The 20,098-nt window shown below is 43.4% G+C and overlaps 1 protein-coding gene across 1 annotated transcript; it reads left to right on the top strand.

Annotated features, from left to right (window-relative positions):
- On the top strand, positions 1-17,476 carry fgl1b (fibrinogen like 1B). Its single transcript, XM_080197950.1, has 7 exons — positions 1-74; positions 1,784-1,988; positions 5,819-5,978; positions 9,073-9,170; positions 10,856-10,944; positions 11,062-11,252; positions 15,972-17,476. Exons 1-7 carry the CDS (start codon positions 3-5, stop codon positions 16,162-16,164), a joined length of 1,008 nt encoding a protein of 335 aa, XP_080054076.1. The 5' UTR covers positions 1-2; the 3' UTR covers positions 16,165-17,476.
- Positions 17,477-20,098: the final 2,622 nt, after the last annotated feature.

The following is a 20,098-nucleotide window of genomic DNA, read 5'->3' on the forward strand; positions in this document are numbered from 1 at the left end:
CAATGTTGGATGCCATGATGTTACTGGCCTTTCTACTTTTCTTGGATCAAAGTTTAGCAGCTCACAGAGGTTCGGTATGTGTGCCCAACTATTATCTTTTCTGAACTAATTTTTCCGTGAGGAATTTGCTAATAAATTAAATTGCTAATAAATTAAATTTAATAATAAAATAAATTAATTAAATTTGCTAATAAATAAATCTGATATGATGACATTGGCAAGGACAATATTTATTCACCATTTCTAAAGATGCGCCTTCTTCGAGAATCATTACAGTCTCTGTGGCAAATGTACTCCTATAAGACTGTTGGATAGGGAGTCACAGGCTTTTAATTCAGTGACAGTGAAGGAGCAGTGATTTATTTCCAAGTCAGGGTACTGTATAGCTGTGAGGAGAACTTGAAATTGGTGATGTTTCCATAGAGCCACTTCCCTTGCCCTTCTAGGTAGTGGGGGTCATAGATTTTGGGAGGTTCCATTGAAGATGCCTTGTTGAGTTGCTTCAGTGCGTTCCATAGGTGTTACAAACTGCAACCATGATCTGCTGATGGTAGATAGAGTGGGTGCTTGAGTTGGGCTGCCTATCAAATGGCCTACCTTGTCCTGGATGGAGTTTCTTGAGCATTATTGGAGCTGCACTCAATGCTGGCACTTGGAGCATATTCAGTCACACTCTTGACTTGTGTCGAATAGAGAGGTGTGAATGATCTGTGCTGGATCTAACGGAATGTTAACAAGGTTGGCATTAGTTAACAATAGGTTTGGCTAGTTTAAGCAGGAAGCAATTGCATTATCACTTCATAGTCATTCCTACTTTTATAGACTTGGCTTGTGCTCAGTTCCAACAGGAACTTGTTAAGTCCCCTATTTGTATGTACTTCCCCTTTAAGGTGAAGGTCTTGAGAAGGGAAGGTAGAACTTGTTGTGCTTGCTGCAGTTAGCAAGAGAACGGCCTGTAGCAGTCTCAGTGAGCTGCTCTTTAGATCCTGCTAACCACCCAAAGGAGAGAGAGGGAGAGAGAGAGAAGACAATTCATCCTACTGTTTCTCCAGAGGTGAACAGAGGGCTCAGACTTATCAAGCAGCATGTAAGAGGCTGTGGCATTTGATTCCCATGATGGTTAGTGTGGGTGCTTTTTGGAATGATTCCCACCTCATAAGGGGCCCAACTACCAGCAGATCAACTGTGGCATTGTAGGCTGGTGCTGAGGCTTTATTTTTTAACATCATATTGTTTTCTAATTTTAAGGATAGCAACCAGTTATTTTGTTGGGGCATTTATCTGGAACAGGTTTCCACCCTGCTTCTGAGAATGGAAGGAAAGCGGACACTAACTTCTACATCTCAGTTTTAGACCTGAAGCTCCTACTTTCTCTGGGGAGTGGGTTTCTGCCCTTGTTTTATTGGCTTGCAATCTTGGTATTCGAGAATATTTTGGCAATGCCCAGAAAGAGTTACTGATTATGTGCTGTAACATTCTATCTGACAGGTCTAAGCCAGCATTTCTGCTCCTTATGAGCCTTCTCCCATCTTACTTAACCTAACCCTATCACTAATCTGTATTCTTCTAGCCCTTTCTCCCTCATGTGCTTGATTACTTCCCACTCAAGTTCTCCTCTCAAGCCACAGCACAACCCAATGGAAACCTTGCAACTCACTTTTTAATCTACGTTTAGTACATATTATAATGTAGCAACTGCAGCGATCGTGTCCCCAGACACAAGGAAAGTGTTGGCAGAGCGTTTGTGAAATTTGCTCCAGGTTTATCTTTCTCATTTTAACAGAACGAAGAAATGTGCATGATTGAAGTCGCCAAACTTCGACATCAGCTACAATGTTTGCAGATTCGTTTCCTGCTTGGAGAATGGCGGCTGAAGAACTTAGAGAAATATAATCCCCACTGGATAAAGGAAAATACGAAAGCAAAAAAGAATGAACAAAGCACTGAATCACAATCCAATGCTTCACGTCCATTTGCATATCACCATGGTAAATTTACAAACATAAGTAAATATGTTCTACGTGAAAGGTCCAATTTTCAAAATGTCAGCCATGGGGCTTTTAACAAAATAACTGTACATTTAAGGAAATCAAACTTTGAATATTAAATAAGATGTAATTTCCTTTGCTGCTTGTGAGGTTTCATGAATCAGTCCAAAACTGTACTTGTCGCAACTTAACAGCAAGAATTAAGCATCTTGTTAAGTACAAAGCAGTCTCAAGTGAAAATACCCTTATAGATGCTTCATAACTAAGGAGTCACCTGTTTTACCAGTACTTAAGTTTGTTTATTAGTGTCACTAGTAAGCTTACGTAAACACTGCAGTGAAGTTACAGTGAAAATTCTCTAGTTGCCACACTCCAGTGCCTGTTTGGGTGCACTGAGGGAGAATTTAGCATGTCAATGCACCTAACCAGCGCGTCCTTTGGACTGCGGGAGGAAATCAGCGCATCCGGTGGAAACCCACGCAGACACGTGCACAGGGACTGACCCAAGCCAGGAATCGAACCTGGTCCCCAGCGCTGTGAGGCAGCAGTGCTAACCACTGTGTAATCATAGAACATAGAACATAGAACATAGAACATTACAGCGCAGAACAGGCCCTTCGGCCCACGATGTTGCGCCGACCAGTTAAAAAAAAACAACAATGACCCACTAACCTAAACCAATCCCTTTTCGTCCATATCGTCCTAATCGTGCGTCAATCATTATGGAGGATGTATCTGGGATGATGGGCACAAGATTTGGTTCAAAGACATATCACCAATCTCCACCTATACACTAATCGCCCCCAATACACACGTTAGAAAATAAATCTTGGGAGGCACCAGCTATAGGTTGCATTCTATCCAAATCTGGCAAGAATTCAGAAAAACGTTGTAATGGGAAAAAAAACAAAGCAAAAACCAGGGTTAGTCCACAGAGTATCACCCATGTGTCACTCATACACTGCAAATGGTAAAATACTTTAAATCACCATCCTTGAATTTTTATGACATAGAGCAACAGCGAAGATCACGTCCAATGTCTCACCACCGCCACTTTTGGATCTCCACACAAAACTGGCACCAAGGCCAGGATCAAAACCCACCCAGGAAAATTCAGTCAAATTAGCCAGCAATTCCCATCACTTCAACCTGATTAGTTGGATTTGGACTTTTAAAACTTCCCTGGGATATTTCAGTGAGAAGCAGCAAGGTTATTGATAAAATAATGATACAAAAGGTTTGGAATACTCTGTTGAAAAGAGTGTTGGAAACAAAAACATGGAAACTAGAAGCAGGGGTAGGCCACTTGGCCCTATTGAGCCTGCTCCGCTATTCATTTTGATTATAGCTGATCATCGAATTCAATATCCTGATCCTGATAAGTTCCTATGAGAGCCCCTTTCACTCTTTTTAAACACCAATGAATATGATCCTAACTGACTTACTCTCTCCTTATATGACTTTGATTTGATTTATTATTGTCACATGTATTAACATACAGTGAAAAGTATTGTTTCTTGCATGCTATACAAACAAAGCATACTGTTCATAGAGAAGGAAACAAGAGAGTGCAGAATGTAGTGTCACAATCATAGCTAGGGTATGAGAAAGATCAGCTGAATGCAAGGTAGGTCCATTCAAAAGGTTGATGGCAGCAGGGAAGAAGCTGTTTTTGAGCTGGTACGTGACCTCAGACTTTTGTATCTTTTTCCCAAAGGAAGAAGATGGAAGAGAGAATGTCCAGGGTGCGTGGGGTCCTTAATTATGCAGGCTGCTTTGCCAAGGCAGTGGGAAGTGTAGCCAGCGTAAATGGATGGGAGGCTGGATGGGACAGTCTGCCCATCCCAGGAATCAGCCTGGTAAACTGTTGCTGTACTTCCTCTATAGCAAGGACATCCTTCCTCAGTTAAGGACTCCAAAACTGCACAAAATACACCAGGAATGGCCTCACCAACACTCTATACAAATGCAGCAAAATATCCCAAGCCCTATATGCAAATCCCCTTGCTATGAAGACCAAGATGCCATTTGCCTTCTTCACTGCCTGCTGTATCTGCACACTTACTTACAGTGACTGATGCATGAGCACACCAAGGTCTCACTGAGTATGCACCTCTCTCAATTTGCACCTATTCAGGTAATAATCTGCTTTCCTTGTATTGCTATCAAAGTGGATAACCTCATATTTATCTACATTATACTGTATCTGCCATGCATATACCCATACATTCAGCCTGTGAATACTGTAATAACTTCATAATAGGGGGAGTGCAGCAAAGGTTTACCAGGCTGATTCCGGAGATGGCAGGACTGATGTATGAGGAGAGATTGACTAGGTTAAGATTATTTTCACTGGAGTTCAGATGAACGAGGCTGATCTCATTGACAGTTGTAAAATTCTAATAGGACTAGACAGGGTAGATATTCCCAATGGTGATGGGAGTCCAGAATCAGGGGTCACAGTCTGAAGGTTTGGAGTAGACCATTTAGGACAGAGGTGAGGAGACATTTCTTTACCCAAAGAGTGGTGAGCCAGTGGAATTCATTACCACAGGAAGTAGTTGATGCCAAAACATTGAATGTATTCAAGGGACGGATAGATACAGCACTTGGGGTGAATGGGATCAAAGGTTATGGGGAAAAGCAGGATTAGGCTATTGGATTGGATGATCAGCCATGATCGTGATGAATGGTGGAGCAGGCTCAAAGGGCCAAATGGCCTCCTCCTGCATCTATTTTCTATGTTTCTATAGTATTGGATATGTTTGCTGTGTGGTGGGGGGTGCTTCGGGGATTATCTATTCTCTCCTAGTGAGCTGTTTGATTCTTTATTTGCAGCAAGTATTGACATATTTGAGTCTTGACATAAGGTTGGAGCTGCTCCTCCTTCCAGATCTCTGTTGCTTCTCAGTCATGTCTGTGCTTCTAATGTTAACCCTTCATTCTCCAGGTTATATACCTGAAAAAGAAAATCTTTGCATGGCTAAGGGAAAAAAATAAGAGTGGAAATAATTGAACACATCTTTCAAGCAGCTGGCAAAACATGTAGAATGATCTCCTTCTGGGCTCTATCAATCTAAGCTCTTAAAAATTGGTCTTCCTGCATGTTTTGTCCAGCAAGATTGTTTTTTCTCTTTTCTATGCTTCATTTGGATATTTAGAGCATTATTGTAATAATGGGCTCTGCATTGATAACAAGTCAATAGTGGGCATTGATTAACTGGCACACTGAACAAGTGGCCCAAACAGAGAGGCCGTTAAACCTTTATAATCTACCTTTGACTTGGGGAATGAATCCAGTCAGCTGCAGGCAAAAATTGTGCCCAATGATGTAGCTGACATAGGGTTTCAAATTTCAACGCTCCCTTAAGTCAACAGTTTGTTGGAAGCCATTGGAACAGAGCTCATGCTGCTGTTATTTTGTTTAATACTTTCATGAACTAAACTTGAACATATCGCCTGGTTTCTCCCCTGAAGGTGTACACATGAATTAACATGTAAAATATGTGTTGAAAATCTGCATCCTGTTGCTCCATCAGATGATCGATCACTTAACGCCAAAGATGTGCGGGTTAGGTGAATTACTCACGATAAATTGACCCCTTAGTGTTAGGGGGGGTTAACAGGGTAAATATGCATGGTTATGGGGGCAGGGCCTGGGTGCAGTTGCAAAGTTGATGGACCAAATAACCTCCTTTTACACTGCAGGGACATTCTATGATGCTATGAAAACCTGCAGAAAATTTTATTTTGAAACTTGACTTGTAACAAATGATGGTTTATTAATGTCTGTTTTTACACCAATTAATACTAAGTTCCACTATGCGCAGATTGTGCTGATATTTACAACAGTGGAGAAACCACAAGTGGATATTACAAAATTCAACCAAAATCTATTGCTGAGCCTTTTCTTGCATACTGTGATATGTCAGATGATGGTGGTTGGACAGTTATTCAACGTCGCAGTAACGGCAAGGTGAATTTTAACAGGTAAATGAAGTAGATTCATTATACCATTGAGAGATATTCCCAGTGACTCTTCAATCATTCTACTTCCTGTCTTTCGGAGGTCGGGTTTTTGTATGTTGGTGGTCGCCCCACACACTGACTGGAAAGTCAAGATCATTGTCCCTTTCACTGGTCCTTTGAAGCCACAACACAATTTTATACCGTCCAGGCATTTAATTGCCCTCATTCATGGTATCCATCCTCTGAGGCAGGATGCCCCACTTCCAAGCCAATAAATAAGGTGGCATCTCTTCAATCCCAGCAGTGCCACCAGGAATAGTGGCCTCTGCTAGAACTGCAGAAGGTAACAGACCAATGACCACTGAAGAGAACAGATAAGTGAATTAGAGACTCAATGGGGTCAATCAGGCAGACTCTGGCGAATCAGGAGCCAGTTGATCACAAAGCTTGGGGAGTCTTCCAGCAGATGCAGTCAATGCCACAGAAAGGATCTGCCATGGGCTACAAGTGCCCAATCTGGAGGGAGCCTCTTCCCCTTCTACCCCACTGAGGCCAATCTTCCATTGGGCAGTAACCCTAGATGGGGCAGTGCTCATTGTCCACTGATAATGTCGCAATAGTGGTGGCAAGGGCCTTATGTGGCCACATAAGGGCTTCAAATCAGAGAAACATAGGCTACCTACAGTGCAAAAGGAGGCCATTTGGCCCATCGAGTCTGCACCAACAACAATCCAATCCAGGCCCTACTCCTGTAAGCCCACATATTTACCCTGCTAATCCCCCCAACACTAAGGGGCAATTTACCATGGCCAATCCACCTAACCCACACCTCAAATGGCTTAAAGGAAGGCAGATCACCTGTCATTCACACCGCGCTGGTAAAACTCCAGTGGTGGGTGGGAAAGTAACTGACATGGCACCTCCTAGCATTCCTCTCTATTTTTATTTGCACCTTCCAGCCTTCTCCAGCTCGAGTTTCTAGTCTTCCCAGATTTCCTTCTCTCCAGCTCTCTTCTTCCTCTTATTACCAGATCTTTCATTTTCAATGCAAACTGTACATTTATTATAAGTTTCTCACCGGTGGACACTTCACAAATGACTCCCATCCTATGCATGTCCACTGTTCTAAAATGTTTCTAACTGTATTCTGAATGTTAAATAAAACACAATATAATAATGAAAATGTTCAGTTCAATTTATAGAAACCTTTTGTTGATATTGCATCTTTCTTCTAACCATAGAACCATAGAACATTACAGCACAGAAACAGGCCTTTCGGCCCTTCTTGACTGTGCCGAACCATTTTTCTACCTAGTCCCACTGACCTGCACCTGGACCATATCCCTCCACACCCCTCTCATCCATGTACCTGTCCAATGTACCATGTACCATGAATACATTGTAAAATAAGAAGTGTTCTAATTGGATTCCATTTAAACTTTCCACCATCCAAAACATTGGCACTTTATACTGATTAATTTTAATTTATCAGTGGCACATTTACTCTGCACTGCAGGACCTCATTTCATTTTCACACCACTATTAGTCTCAATAGGTTAGTTGCAAATAAAGTCTTGTCTTCTTGCTGCATCCTTAGTGATGCAATGGGGGCAATTCTCCCCTCCCGTCCGCCGTGGGAATCACAGTGACCAAACCACGTAAAGTTCCATTGACCTCAGGCGGGAATTTCCAGTTTTGGGGCAAGGGGAGGCTAGAAAATCCTGCACATTAAGTGTAAGATTTCCCCACTTAAGCATTGATCTCAATTAACTTTATCTTTTACTAAAGTACTTCTGTCTAACTTAAAAATAACTTTAATATCTCCTCTTTTACAATGAATTGCCAGTCAGGGCATTTTAACAGCTCACATGGGTTAATCAGAGCTCGATAAATTGCCTCCCATTAACTTTGATTATTGAACAGAAGTGTGATAACTGCTGGATGCTATTTACATTAAAAGCACCCAGAGTTATTGATGTTATAATTATCAGGAAAATCTTCAGCATCAGGGAAATATTAACAGATCCATAAGATAATTCATTCATTGAAATCAAAGAACAAAGCAAAATTGAAAGGCATTAATTCTAGGCTTGACTATACTAATGTACTCCTGGTTGGTCTCCCACATTCTAATCTCCGGAAACTTGATATCTTCCAACACTTTTACACCTTTGTCTTAATTCACAGCAAGTCCTCTTGTGCTCACTGAGCTATATTGGCTCTCTGAGCAACATGGTCATCTTAAATAAAAACAGAAAATGCTGGAAAAACTCAGCAGTTCGGGCAGCGTCTATGGAGAGAGAAACAGAGTGAAGGTTATGAGTCTGCATCACTCGTATGGACTCAAAGCATTGGGCAGAATTTTCTGGCCGCACAAGACTGGAAATCCCACCCAAGGTCAATGGACTTTTGCATGGTCCATGTCCTGCTCGCTACAATTCCTGTGTCAGCGAGATGGAAAAATTCTGCCCATTAATTCTTTTTATCTCTCTCCACAGATGCTACCACGCCTGCTGAGTTTTTCCAGTGTTTCTCTTTTTTCTTAATTTCAGATTTCCAGCATCCGCCTTATTTTGCTTTTATTCTCATGTCAATTTCAAAATTCTCATCCATGTTTTCAAATCCCGCCTGGGTCAAGCCCCTCCTTATCTCTGTAATCTCCTCCAACCCCAGAGTCATCTGAGATGTTGGCATTCCTCCAATTCTACCCTCTTGTGCATTCCTCAGGAAAATTGCTCGACCATTAGTGGCCATGCCTTCCGTTGTCTAGCACACAAGCTCCGACATTTCTCCCCTACAACTCTGTACTTTGTTTTCCTCCTTTAAGACACTCCTTAAAACCTACCTCTTTGACCAAGCATTTGGTCATCTGACCTAAAATACCTTATGCAACTCGATGTCTTATTTTATAGCAATCCTGTGAAGAGCCTTGAGATGTTTCATCACATTAAGGGTGCTATAATGATGTAAATTGCAACTGTTGTTGTTGAAAATGGTTAGTTGTAAACTGCACTCAACTAAAGTAAAAGCAACATTAATAGAGATGTCGACAGGTTTTGTTCTTTAACAAGGTTTTAGTTGCAGAACTAGCACAGATAACTGATACTTTCTTCAGAGGCTGGGATGACTACAGATCGGGCTTCGGAACATTTCAAAAGAGGAAAGATGAATATTGGCTTGGAAATGAGAAGATATTCCAAATTCTGGCAGCAGGTGAGAGTATATTCAACTTTGAAGTATCGAACCAGCCCAAACTAATGTAAAGGATATGACACCAAAAGAGAAAATGCAGGAAAATCTCAGGATCTGTAAAGAGAGAAAAGATGTAGAGATGTAGAGATACTGGGGTAAACACAGTAAGAAGTCTCACAACACCAGGTTAAAGTCCAACAGGGTTATTTGTTTGCAAAAGCCACTAGCTTTCAGAGCGCTCTGAAAGCTAAGTGGATCACTAAGGAGCAGCATGCGCTCCGAGAGCTAGTGACTTTTGCTACCATATAAGCCTGTTGGACTTTAACTGGTGTTGCAAGAGAGAAAAGAACAGACATTTCAGGTGACTCTTTAAGGGGTCTCCTTACAGATGTTGCCCGACCTGCTGAGATTTTCCACCATTTTCTCTTTTGGTTTCAGATTCCAGCATCGGCAGTAATTTGCTTTTATAAAGGATACAATATGCAGCTTGAAACTCTTTCCATGGTGGCAAGTGGTGAGCACTGCTGCCTCGCAGCTCTAGGGACCCGAGTTCAACTCCCAGCTTGGGTCACTGTCTGTGTGGAGTTTGCACGTTCTCCCTGTACCTGCATGAGTTTCCTTCCACAGTCCGAAAGACATGCTGCTTTGATGCATTGGCCATGCTAAATTCTCCCTCAGTGTATCCGAACAGGCACCAGAGTGTGGCGACTGAGAGATTTTCACAGTAACTTCACTGTAGTGTAAGCCTACTTGTGACACTAATAAATAAACTTTATTTAACTTAGTAAATAAACTGATCCCCCCCATGCCGACACTATAGTTAAGAAAGTCCACCAATGCCTCTACTTTCTCAGACGGCTAGGGAAATTTGACATGACAGCTATGACTCTCATCAGCTTTTATAGATGCACCATAGAAAGTATTCTGTCCGGTTGTATCACAGCTTGGTATGGCTCCAGATCTGCCCAAGACCGCAAGGAACTATAAAAGGTCGTGAATGTAGCCCAACCCAGGTCTGGCAGCATCTGTAAGGAGATCCCTTACAGAGTTATCTGGACTTGAAATGTCTGTTCTTTTCTCTCTCGCAACACCAGGTTAAAGTCCAACAGGTTTATCTGGTAGCAAAAGCCACTAACTTTTGGAGCACTTGCTGCTCCTTAGTGATCCACTTAGCTTTTGGAATCTCCAAAAGTTAGTGGCTTTTGCTACCAAATAAACCTGTTGGACTTTAACCTGGTGTTGTGAGATTTCTTACTGTGTTTATCCCAGTCCAGTAACAATCCAGCCTCCCATCCTCTTTGACTCTGTCTACACTTCCCGCTGTCTTGGCAAAGCAGCCAGCATAATTAAGGACCCCACACACTCCGGTCATTCTCTCTTCCACCCTCTTCCATCGGGAAAAAGATATAAAAGTCTGAGGTCACATACCAACCGAGTCAAGAACAGCTTCTTCCCTACTGCCGTTAGACTTTTGAATGGACCTACCTCGCACTAAGTTGATCTTTCTCTGCACCCTAGCTATGACCGTAACACTATTTCTGCACTCCCTCACTTCCTTCTCTATGAACAGAATGCTTTGTCTTTATGGCATCCAAGAAACAATACTTTTCACTGTATGCTAACACATGTGACAATGATAAATCAAATCAAAATCAGAAACTTTACTTTAAAAATCAACATTTCGACCAATGATAATTTCCTTGCAGGGAAGTACATGGTAAAGATTGACCTCGCTGATTGGAATGGAGAAAAGAAATATGCGACCTACGAAAAATTTAGCATCTCGGACGAAAGTGTAAGAGAAGTTGAAACGAGTCTTGGACATTGATTTATTTCTCTGTTTGATTGCCAAATAGGTTATCGCACTAGTTTTGACGCACATGTTTTTTTGTGTGTGTGTTATTTTAACCAGGATAAGTACAGGCTAACATTTGGCATCTATGGGGGAAATGCAGGGGATGCATTGTCCGGTGGCTCAATCCCACAGGTGCAGTGGTCTGCTTCTCACAATGGGATGCAGTTTAGTACTTCAGACCAAGACAATGACAAATACCTACAGGGGAGTTGCTCTCAAGAAAATAAATCTGGTTGGTGGTTCAACAGGTAAGCAGTTACATTTATTTATGCAACACTGTTTGTGAAGATATATACACTTGCTCTTCCCGAGAAAAGAACAATTGTGGCTCGAAAGTATGACGAGGCCAGAATTATCTGTCCAAGTGAGGCTAAATGTCAGCTACTGCAGTGAATTATGGCATGTCATTTGTTTTGCCTTTGTACCCAGTGACCATGTCAAACAGGGCTGAGTTACATATAGCAGGTATATGGTAGCTTTCCACATTGTACCGGCTATTATTTCTAACTCCACCCTCATGTGTTTTCCTTTCCAGCATTAAAATAACGGGCGGAATTTTCCCCCAAAATTCTCTGTGTCACAAAAGTCTGAAAACTGAATTTTTTCAGCGAGTTATCCCATGCAATTCTCCCACAAACTGTTAGTTTCTTCACCTGTAGGGAGTTTCATGCCTATAGGAGGGGTTGTGAAGCCTAAGCTCATAGGTGGAGCTAGTTGAAGACTGCCTCGCATGCGCCCTCATCTCCCACATATTGCACACAAGTCTACACAGTATATTGGAGATCTGTCAACCTCCCCCCTCCTACCTGTATCCTTATGGACATCGCCCCTCCTGACCACCCCCTCTCAGACACCCACCTATGGACCCCACTGATCACCACATACTCCATGGGCCTCGCCCCATGGACACTCTCCACACAGAACTCCCACTGATTGCCTGTCCCCCACGGACAGCTCCCTGATTGCCATGCCCCTGCAGTCACCTTTCCTCCCAGAGACACCTCCCTCTAACGCTCCCCTGATTGCCACCAGCTCCATTATCACCACACCACAGACCCCTTCCCCACAGAGACACCACTCATCAACACCCCGACAGACCTCCCCCCAGTCGCCGGCCTCTTGATCATCACCCCCTTGCCCCTCAATCACTGGCCACCAGATCCACAGCCCCAACCATCCATCGGCAGCTCTTCGCCAGCTCCCCTCCCCGATGCAGAGTTTCCCTCTTCACTCTCCTCCTACTGATCTCCCCCCTTCCCTATCTGGCTCTGGCCCCATTCCCATGAGGTCCCACAGATCCCATCCTCTTGGCATTGCCTGGTGCCAGGCAGCAGTGCCAGGGTGCCAGACTGGCATTACCAGGATGCTGAGTTAGCGGAGCCAGGCTGGCACTGCCCAATGGGCACTGCCCCGTGTGCCCTCAATCACCCAGTAGGTCTTAATAGACTCCTGCCACACCGTAGAGGCCGTCATGTCAGGCCCTTGCTGGGGGTGGGGAGCCATCTGTGATCCTCGCCAGTGAGGACATCCTCTGGTGAGGTTGGAAAGCCATGGGCTCACTAATCTGATTTAAATGGAGTTATAAATATTTAAATCAGCTTCACACTCTTCCCAGGCAAAAGGCTGATTATGACAATAAAAGCGACCTGGGGCGCGATTCTCATTTTGTGCCTCCCGCTGAAATTTCCCGCCCCACTACGCTACTTGACCAGCGCAGCAGGGTGGAAAAATTGTGCCCAATACATCCAATTCTTGTGCCCTCTGCACTGCCAGTAATGTTATCCAGGGGCCTCTGCTGAAAGTGTGGAGGCAGTGGGGACAGTAGCTGAAGACAGGACTCCGTTCGATTTTTATGTCCCATAAAATCATAGCAGTGATATCACAGATACAGACCATTCAGCCCATCACACCAGCAGTGGCTCTCTGCCACAGCTAATCCCAATCTCCTGTCCCATCCCCATAATTTTTGAAATGGTGAGCCATTTCCCTTTTAAAATCAATTACAAAATCCTGCTTCTCTATGATTTTGAGTTGGGCGTTCCATTGTCAGAACGGCACATTGTATAAATAAAAGAAATGCTCAGAGTTGGGATAAATCAGGTTTCGCTCTGAGTGTGTCAGCAATTCTGCAGGTGCAAGTTTGGTGAGGTGGAGCCTATTAAGCTCCGCCTAGTGGTAAAAGTGTACACTGCAGGCACCACCATGTGACAGAATGCTACAAGACCGTCACAACAAATTTAATGTAAATAGCTATTTAATCTAGGCAGCCTTTTCTTTGTATTTAAGCCAACAAAGTCTCAAGTGAATTGTTATTTGTTAGCAGAACTAGCAATGATGAAATATTGCCATAACTGTGCAGCACAAACAGGAAGGCAATAAAATCTGTTTTTAAAAATAACTTTATGGAAAAGCCATTGATCTCACTTGAATGATAAGTTAATGATTCAGACAGAAACTTTTCTTTAAAATCTACGTGTCTTCTGTTTCAATTCCAAAGTTCCTGATTTTTTTGGGACTTGTTTTCATTTTATTTAATCTGGAAACTTTAACTCACACTATAAAATCCTTACAATGCAGATGAGGCCGTTCGGCCCATCAAGTCTGCTCCACCTTTCCGATGGAATATCCCACCCAGACCCTCTCCTCCTCCCTGTTCCCTGTAACCCTGCACATTTCCCATGGCTAATCCATCTAACCTATGTATCTTGGGACACTAAGGGTCAATTTAGCATGGCCAATCCACCTAACCTGCACATCTTTGGAACATGGGCGGAAACTGGAGCACCTGGAGGAAACCCACGCAGACACGGGAAGAACATGCAAACTCCACAAAGACAGGCACCCAAGACTGGAATTGAACCCACGTCCCTGGTGCTGTGAGACAGCAATACTAACCACTGTGCCACTTTGCCTTCCTATCTGTTGCATTTTGTGACTAGGTTCATCCAAAACAGAAGGATTGTATGTTTTCTTCCTTATGGATTGAATGTGTCTAATGCACAGTGTGTTTGGCTAGTTTCAGTCTAGTTCATGTTGCGTGCAGGGCTCAAGGAAGTTGCTGTTTTATCATTTGATACCAAATTGACTGACTCACGCAAAGTTATCACTGATGCATTAAATAGAAATGACACACACATACAGAAAAGACTGTGGCGGTAAAGATGATCACAGAGCGTACTGCTGTGACGGCACAGAGAGAGAGCTGTATCACAGCTCAAAACTGATGTCTCAGCATGTAGCACTGTGGTTAGCATTGCTGCCTCACAGCTCCAGGGTTCGATTCCTGGCTTGGGTGGGGAGTTTGCACATTCTCTCAGTGTCTGTGTGGCTTTCCCCTGAGTGCTCCGGTTTCCTCCCACAGTGCGAATGACGTGCTGTTTAGGTGCCTACTTGTGACACAAAAAAATAAAAGTAACAAATCTTCCTGTCTGTCACACACAATTGGTTGTGTTGAAGAATTAAATGACAATTGTTCCCAAATAAATACATACAAACTTTTGATTGCTTGACCTTTTGAGGGGGAGGGAAAATAGGTCATATTGAAATCATAGAAGAGCAGCATTTTTAAATAAATAATTTAAAAGGTGGAAGGAGCAGGACAGCAGATATATGGGAATATCACCACCAAGTTTCTCTCCAAGATGTACACCAGCTTGACTTGGAACCAATATTGCCATTACTTCACTGTCACTGTGTCAAAGTCCTGGAACTCCATCCGATCAACATTATTCAATAAACTTTAAACATTAATGTCACAAGTAGGCTTATGTTAACCCTGCAATGAAGTTACTGTGAAAGTCCCCTTGTTGCCAAACTCTACCGCCCGTTCGGGTGCACTGACAGAGAATCTAGCATAGCCAATGCACCTAGCCAGCGTGTCTTTCAGACTGCGGGACGGAACCGGAGCACGCGGAGGAAACCCACGCAGACATGGGGAGAACATGCAAACTCCGCACAGTCACCCAAGCCAGGAATTAAGCCCATGTCCCTGGCGCTGTAAGGCAGCAGCACTAACCACGGTGCCACATGCAACAATGTGGGTGTTCCTACAACACACAGGGTATTCCACATGTGCCGCCACCCCACCCCCCTCCCCGCCATGCATTTGGAGGCAGCAGAGGCAGCCAGCCACTGGCTGGTGGCAGGATCTTCTGGTCCAACCACTGTCTACAGGGTTTTCCAGTGTTTCCAGCACCAGGGAACCCACAGCAGGGATTCACTGTCAGTGCAGCTGGAAAATCCCACTGGTGGGGATGGCAGAAAATTCTGGGCATGGGCTGCATGAACGCAGCTCAACACCACCTTCTGAAGGCTAGATAGGATGGGCAACAAATGATGGTCTAGCCACTAATGATTTTTTTCAAAAAGTGAAAAATTCAGTTTATTTCGCTCTACAAGAACATAAGGGGCGAGAACTGTATCTGAGGTGAGTGACACAAAATGGGTGATGTCAGATCGGCTGCCTGTTAACCAGTCACTAGAATCATAGGATCCTATGGTGCAGAAGGAGACTATTTGGCCCATCAATTCTGCACAGATCACAATCCCACACAGGCCCAATCCCCATAACCCCATGCGTTTACCCTAGCTAGTCCCCCTGGCAATAAGGAGCAATTTAGCATGGCCACTCCAACTAAGCTGCACATCTTTGGACTGTGGGAGGAAACCAGAGCACCCGGAGGAAACCCACGCAGATACAGGGAGAATGTGCAAACCCCACCCAGACAATGACCCAAGCCGGGAATCAAACCCAGATCCCTGGTGCTGTGAGGCAGCAGTGCTAACCACTGTGCTGCCCACTAGTGTTAAATATCAGGCTCTGCATACAATGGGTGACCAAGCCAGTTATCACCCATGTTACCGCCCAAGGTGGCTTTCTAGCCCAACTTGTTTGCTTAATTAAATCTGTTAGATTCCTGCTTCTATGCTAACTTTTTCAAAATATCAGTCTCTTCCATTTTCCAAAGGTGTCATTCAGCCAATCTTAATGGAAAATACTATCGACGTGGCAACTACACAGCAAAAAATGATAATGGAATTATCTGGTGCACTTGGACAGGGTGGTGGTACTCTCTGAAGTTCACAGTCATGAAAGTCAGACCACTCGACTTCTTTCCAAGTGCTGGAAGCGGAGATTATGGCAACAAAATTGTCTCATAATCGCTTGACACGGAACTGGATTTTCATGTTCTATGCTAGGTTCTTTACCTCAATGGGAGAGAAATATTATGGAGTTAAACTTTTGTATTTTGTACACTATGGCATTGTTAAATAGGCCATGGCTATAACTTTTTGTATTGTGACAATAAATTACTTTATCATTTTGATGATAAAATGGCGAACTGCGTCAGTCCATATCAATTAGTGGAAGTAGCATTCTGCAAAAAAAAGGATAAAAAGCCAAGGGGAGTCAGAGGAATTTAACTTGCAAGTACCCATTTTACAATGTTAAGGCCCATTTGATATTCAGGTGAACCTGTAAATGAGCATAAGATAGCCTAAGGATGAAGGTTGAACCCCTAAAGAAATGGCCGCCGACAAAAATGGCCGCAGAAGAACACAAGCTTTATTGATATGGACCAGAATCACAGAATATTATAGTGCAGAAAAGGCCTTTTAGTCCATTCAGTCTGCACCGATGAAAGAAAGGCCCTGATCTATCCACCTAATCCCACTTGACAGCACTTGGTCCATAGCCTTGAAAGTCATAGTATACTAAGCACTCATTCAAGTACTTTGAAAGGATGTGAGGTATCCACCCCACCCAACCCCCCCCACTCCCCTTCCCCACCAAACAGTGCATTCCAGACCAAAACCATCCTCCAGGTAAAAGGTTTCTTCCTCAAAACCCCCTAAACCTCCCACCATGCAACTGACCCTTAAACTAAGGGGAACAGCTGTTCTCTATCCACCCAGTCCATGCCCCTCATAATCTTGAATACTTCAATCAGGTCACTCCTCAGTCTTCTCTGCTCCAGAGAAAAAACCCAGGCCTATCCAACCTCTCTTTATAATTTAAATGTTCCATCTCAGGCAACATCCTGGTGAAACTCCTCTGCTCCCCCTCCAGTGCGATTACATCCTTCCTATAATGTGGCGACCAGAACTGCACACAGCACTCCAGCTGCGGCCTCACCAAAGTTCTATTCAACTCCACCATGACCTCTCTGCTTTTGTAATCTAAACCCCAATTGATAAAGGTGAGTGTGGCATATGCCTTTTTCCCCACCCTATTAACCTGCCTTTCTGTCTTCAGAGATCTATGGCCTTTCTGTCTTCAGAGATCTATGGACAAACACGCCAAGGTCCCTTTGTTCTTCGGAATTTACCAATGTCAGATCTTTCATTGTATACTTCCTTGTCAAATTATTTCTTCCAAGGAGAAGCAAAGTAGTTTCATTTTGCAACACCAATTGCCCCAACCCATAAAATTCTGGCCCATTCCTGATTCTTTCGACATCCCAATATTAATTTATCATCACCACCCCCCTACCCCATCCCACCACCCTCCCAGACCTGACTAGCATCCAGCTCCAGCCCCAGATGAGAGATCTGGTCCATTTCCTGCCCACACCAGCCACTATAGCTCACTGCCAATAATAAACAAATTTATTGGATAAAGTTCTTGAATATCCCGAAACCATTATCTTCAAGATGTTCAGGTAGATCTTATCATACTGTACTAACTGCGATGTTTAAATGAATGCTGATTATAAATAAACACGTTTATTTGAGGAAACATTGATGTAAATTTTTAGGGTTTACATTATATTGTGATATTATGCTTTTTAAATGAAAATATTAACTTCTAATTGCCCTATGTAGTGCACCTTAAAGTGTTTTGAAATCAATGTGAATGCATTCAATCTGAGAAATAGGAAATGACTGATTATTTGCAAACGCAATACTTGTCTTCTTACGGTTAACTGACTGAAAATGCTTCATACAGTAAGTGTAAAAATAAGATGACAGTTTGAACTAATCAAATGTCTCTGCATAACATTGCTAAAAAGTTTTTTGCTCTCAAAAAATCTGGGAATTTCAAATTCTGTCCATATATATATAATGTCAAACATTTGGTGACTTTTAGACTGTCAAAAGATCAAGGTTATAAATCCTACAGTGCAGAAGGAGGCCATTCATTCCATCATAGTCCATACCAACCACAATCCCATTCTGGCCCTCATCCCATAGCCCTAAGCATTTACCCTAGCTATCCCCCCTGACACTAAAGGGCAATTTAGCATGGCCAATCCACCTAACCCACACATCTTTGGACTGTGGGAGGAAACCAGAGCACCTGGAGGAAACCCACGCAGACACGGGGAGAATGTGCAAACTCTACACAGACAGTGATCCAAGTCAGAAGTCAAACCTAGGACCCTGGTGCTGTGAGGCAGCAATGCTAACCACTGTGCTACCGTGCTCCCAACCCCTCAGAGTTGATCATACTTCACCTTGCATGCTAAGAGGGAGGCAATGATCTAGTGGTATTATTGCCAGACTGTTAATCCAGAAACTCAGCTAATGCTCTGGGGACCCAGGATCAAATCCCGTCATGGCAGGTGGTGGAATTTGAATTCAATAAAAAATATCTGAACTAAGAATCTACTGATGACCATGAAAGAATTGTTGAATGTCAGAAAAACCCATCTAGTTCACTAATACCCTACAGGGAAGGAAATTGCCATCCTTACCTGTCAGGCCTACATGTGACTCCAGATTCGCAGCAATGTGGTTGACTTTCAACTGCCCTCCAAGGACAACTAGGGATGGACAATAAATGCTGTCAGACAGTGTCATCCATATTCCATGAATGAATAAAAAGTTGCTGAAATGAATGCTAATATTACTTTAATAAAGCTATGTAATATGGATAGAGCCATGAAGGAGGCTTATAGTGTGTTAACGTTTATTAACAGGGGGTTTGAGTTTAAGAGCCGTGGGGTTATGCTGCAACTATACCGTACCTTGGTGAGACCACATTTGGAATATTGTGTGCAGTTCTGGTTACCTCACTATAAGAGGGATGTGGATGCATTGGAGAGCGTGCAGAGGAGATTTACCTGGATGCTGCCTGGTTTGGAGGGTAGGTCTTATGAGGGAAGGTTGAGGGAGCTGGGGCTTTTCTCTTTAGCGCGGAGGAGGATGAGAGGTGACTTAATAGAGGCTTATAAGATGATAAGAGGGATTGATAGAGTGGACATGCAGAGACTATTTCCTCGGGTGGATGTAGTTGTTACTAGGGGGCATAACTTTAAGGTTCATGGTCGGAGATATAGGAGGGATGTCTGAGGTAGATTCTTTACTCAGAGAGTGGTTGGGGTGTGGCGTGCACTGCCTGCTGTGATAGTGGAGTCGGACACTTTAGGGGCTTTGAAGCGGTTATTGGATAGGCACATGAAACACACCAGAATGATAGTGAGTGGGATAGCTTGATCTTGGGTTTGGACATAGCTCGGCACAACATTGAGGGCTGAAGGGCCTGTACTGTGCTGTACTGTTCCATGTTTCTATGTAAACCCTGTACAAATAAAATAAAACAGTGTAAATAAGTAAACTCATATGGGCATGTATTTCTGTTCATTCTGCATTTTCCCATTCTCTCCAACTCCCATTCCCACTCCCATTTATAAAGAAGTAACAACTCTCTAGCCTCCAACTACACCTCACACTAAGAGGGCATTGCTAACCATGGACTTCCATGTTGTGGATCTATGTTATGCTGGCACGATACTGCACTGGCTTGCTGTTGCCTCTTGCAGGTTCTGGCTGATGTGCAGATGTTCCCATTCTTACTGCCTGCCATTGGTTTTACAAATTGATACTCAGGGCAGAATTTTACCGTCCCACCCACCATGAGAATTGTAGCGGGTGGGAAACGGACCACGTAACGGTCCTTTGACTTCGGGTGGGATTTTCCGGCCTTGGGGCGAGCACAGCCAGAAAATCCTGCCCATAATCTGTTTGGCCACATTACGAACACACCTGCCTTGGTCATTGACTATGATGTGGAGATGCCGGCATTGGACTGGGTAAGCACAGTAAGGAATTCCACAACATCGGGTTAAAGCCCAACAGGATTATTTGAAAG

Source organism: Carcharhinus amblyrhynchos, chromosome 10 (genome assembly GCF_965287045.1).
Source record: "Carcharhinus amblyrhynchos chromosome 10, sCarAmb.v2.hapA, whole genome shotgun sequence".
In the NCBI taxonomy this organism is placed as follows: domain Eukaryota; kingdom Metazoa; phylum Chordata; class Chondrichthyes; order Carcharhiniformes; family Carcharhinidae; genus Carcharhinus; species Carcharhinus amblyrhynchos.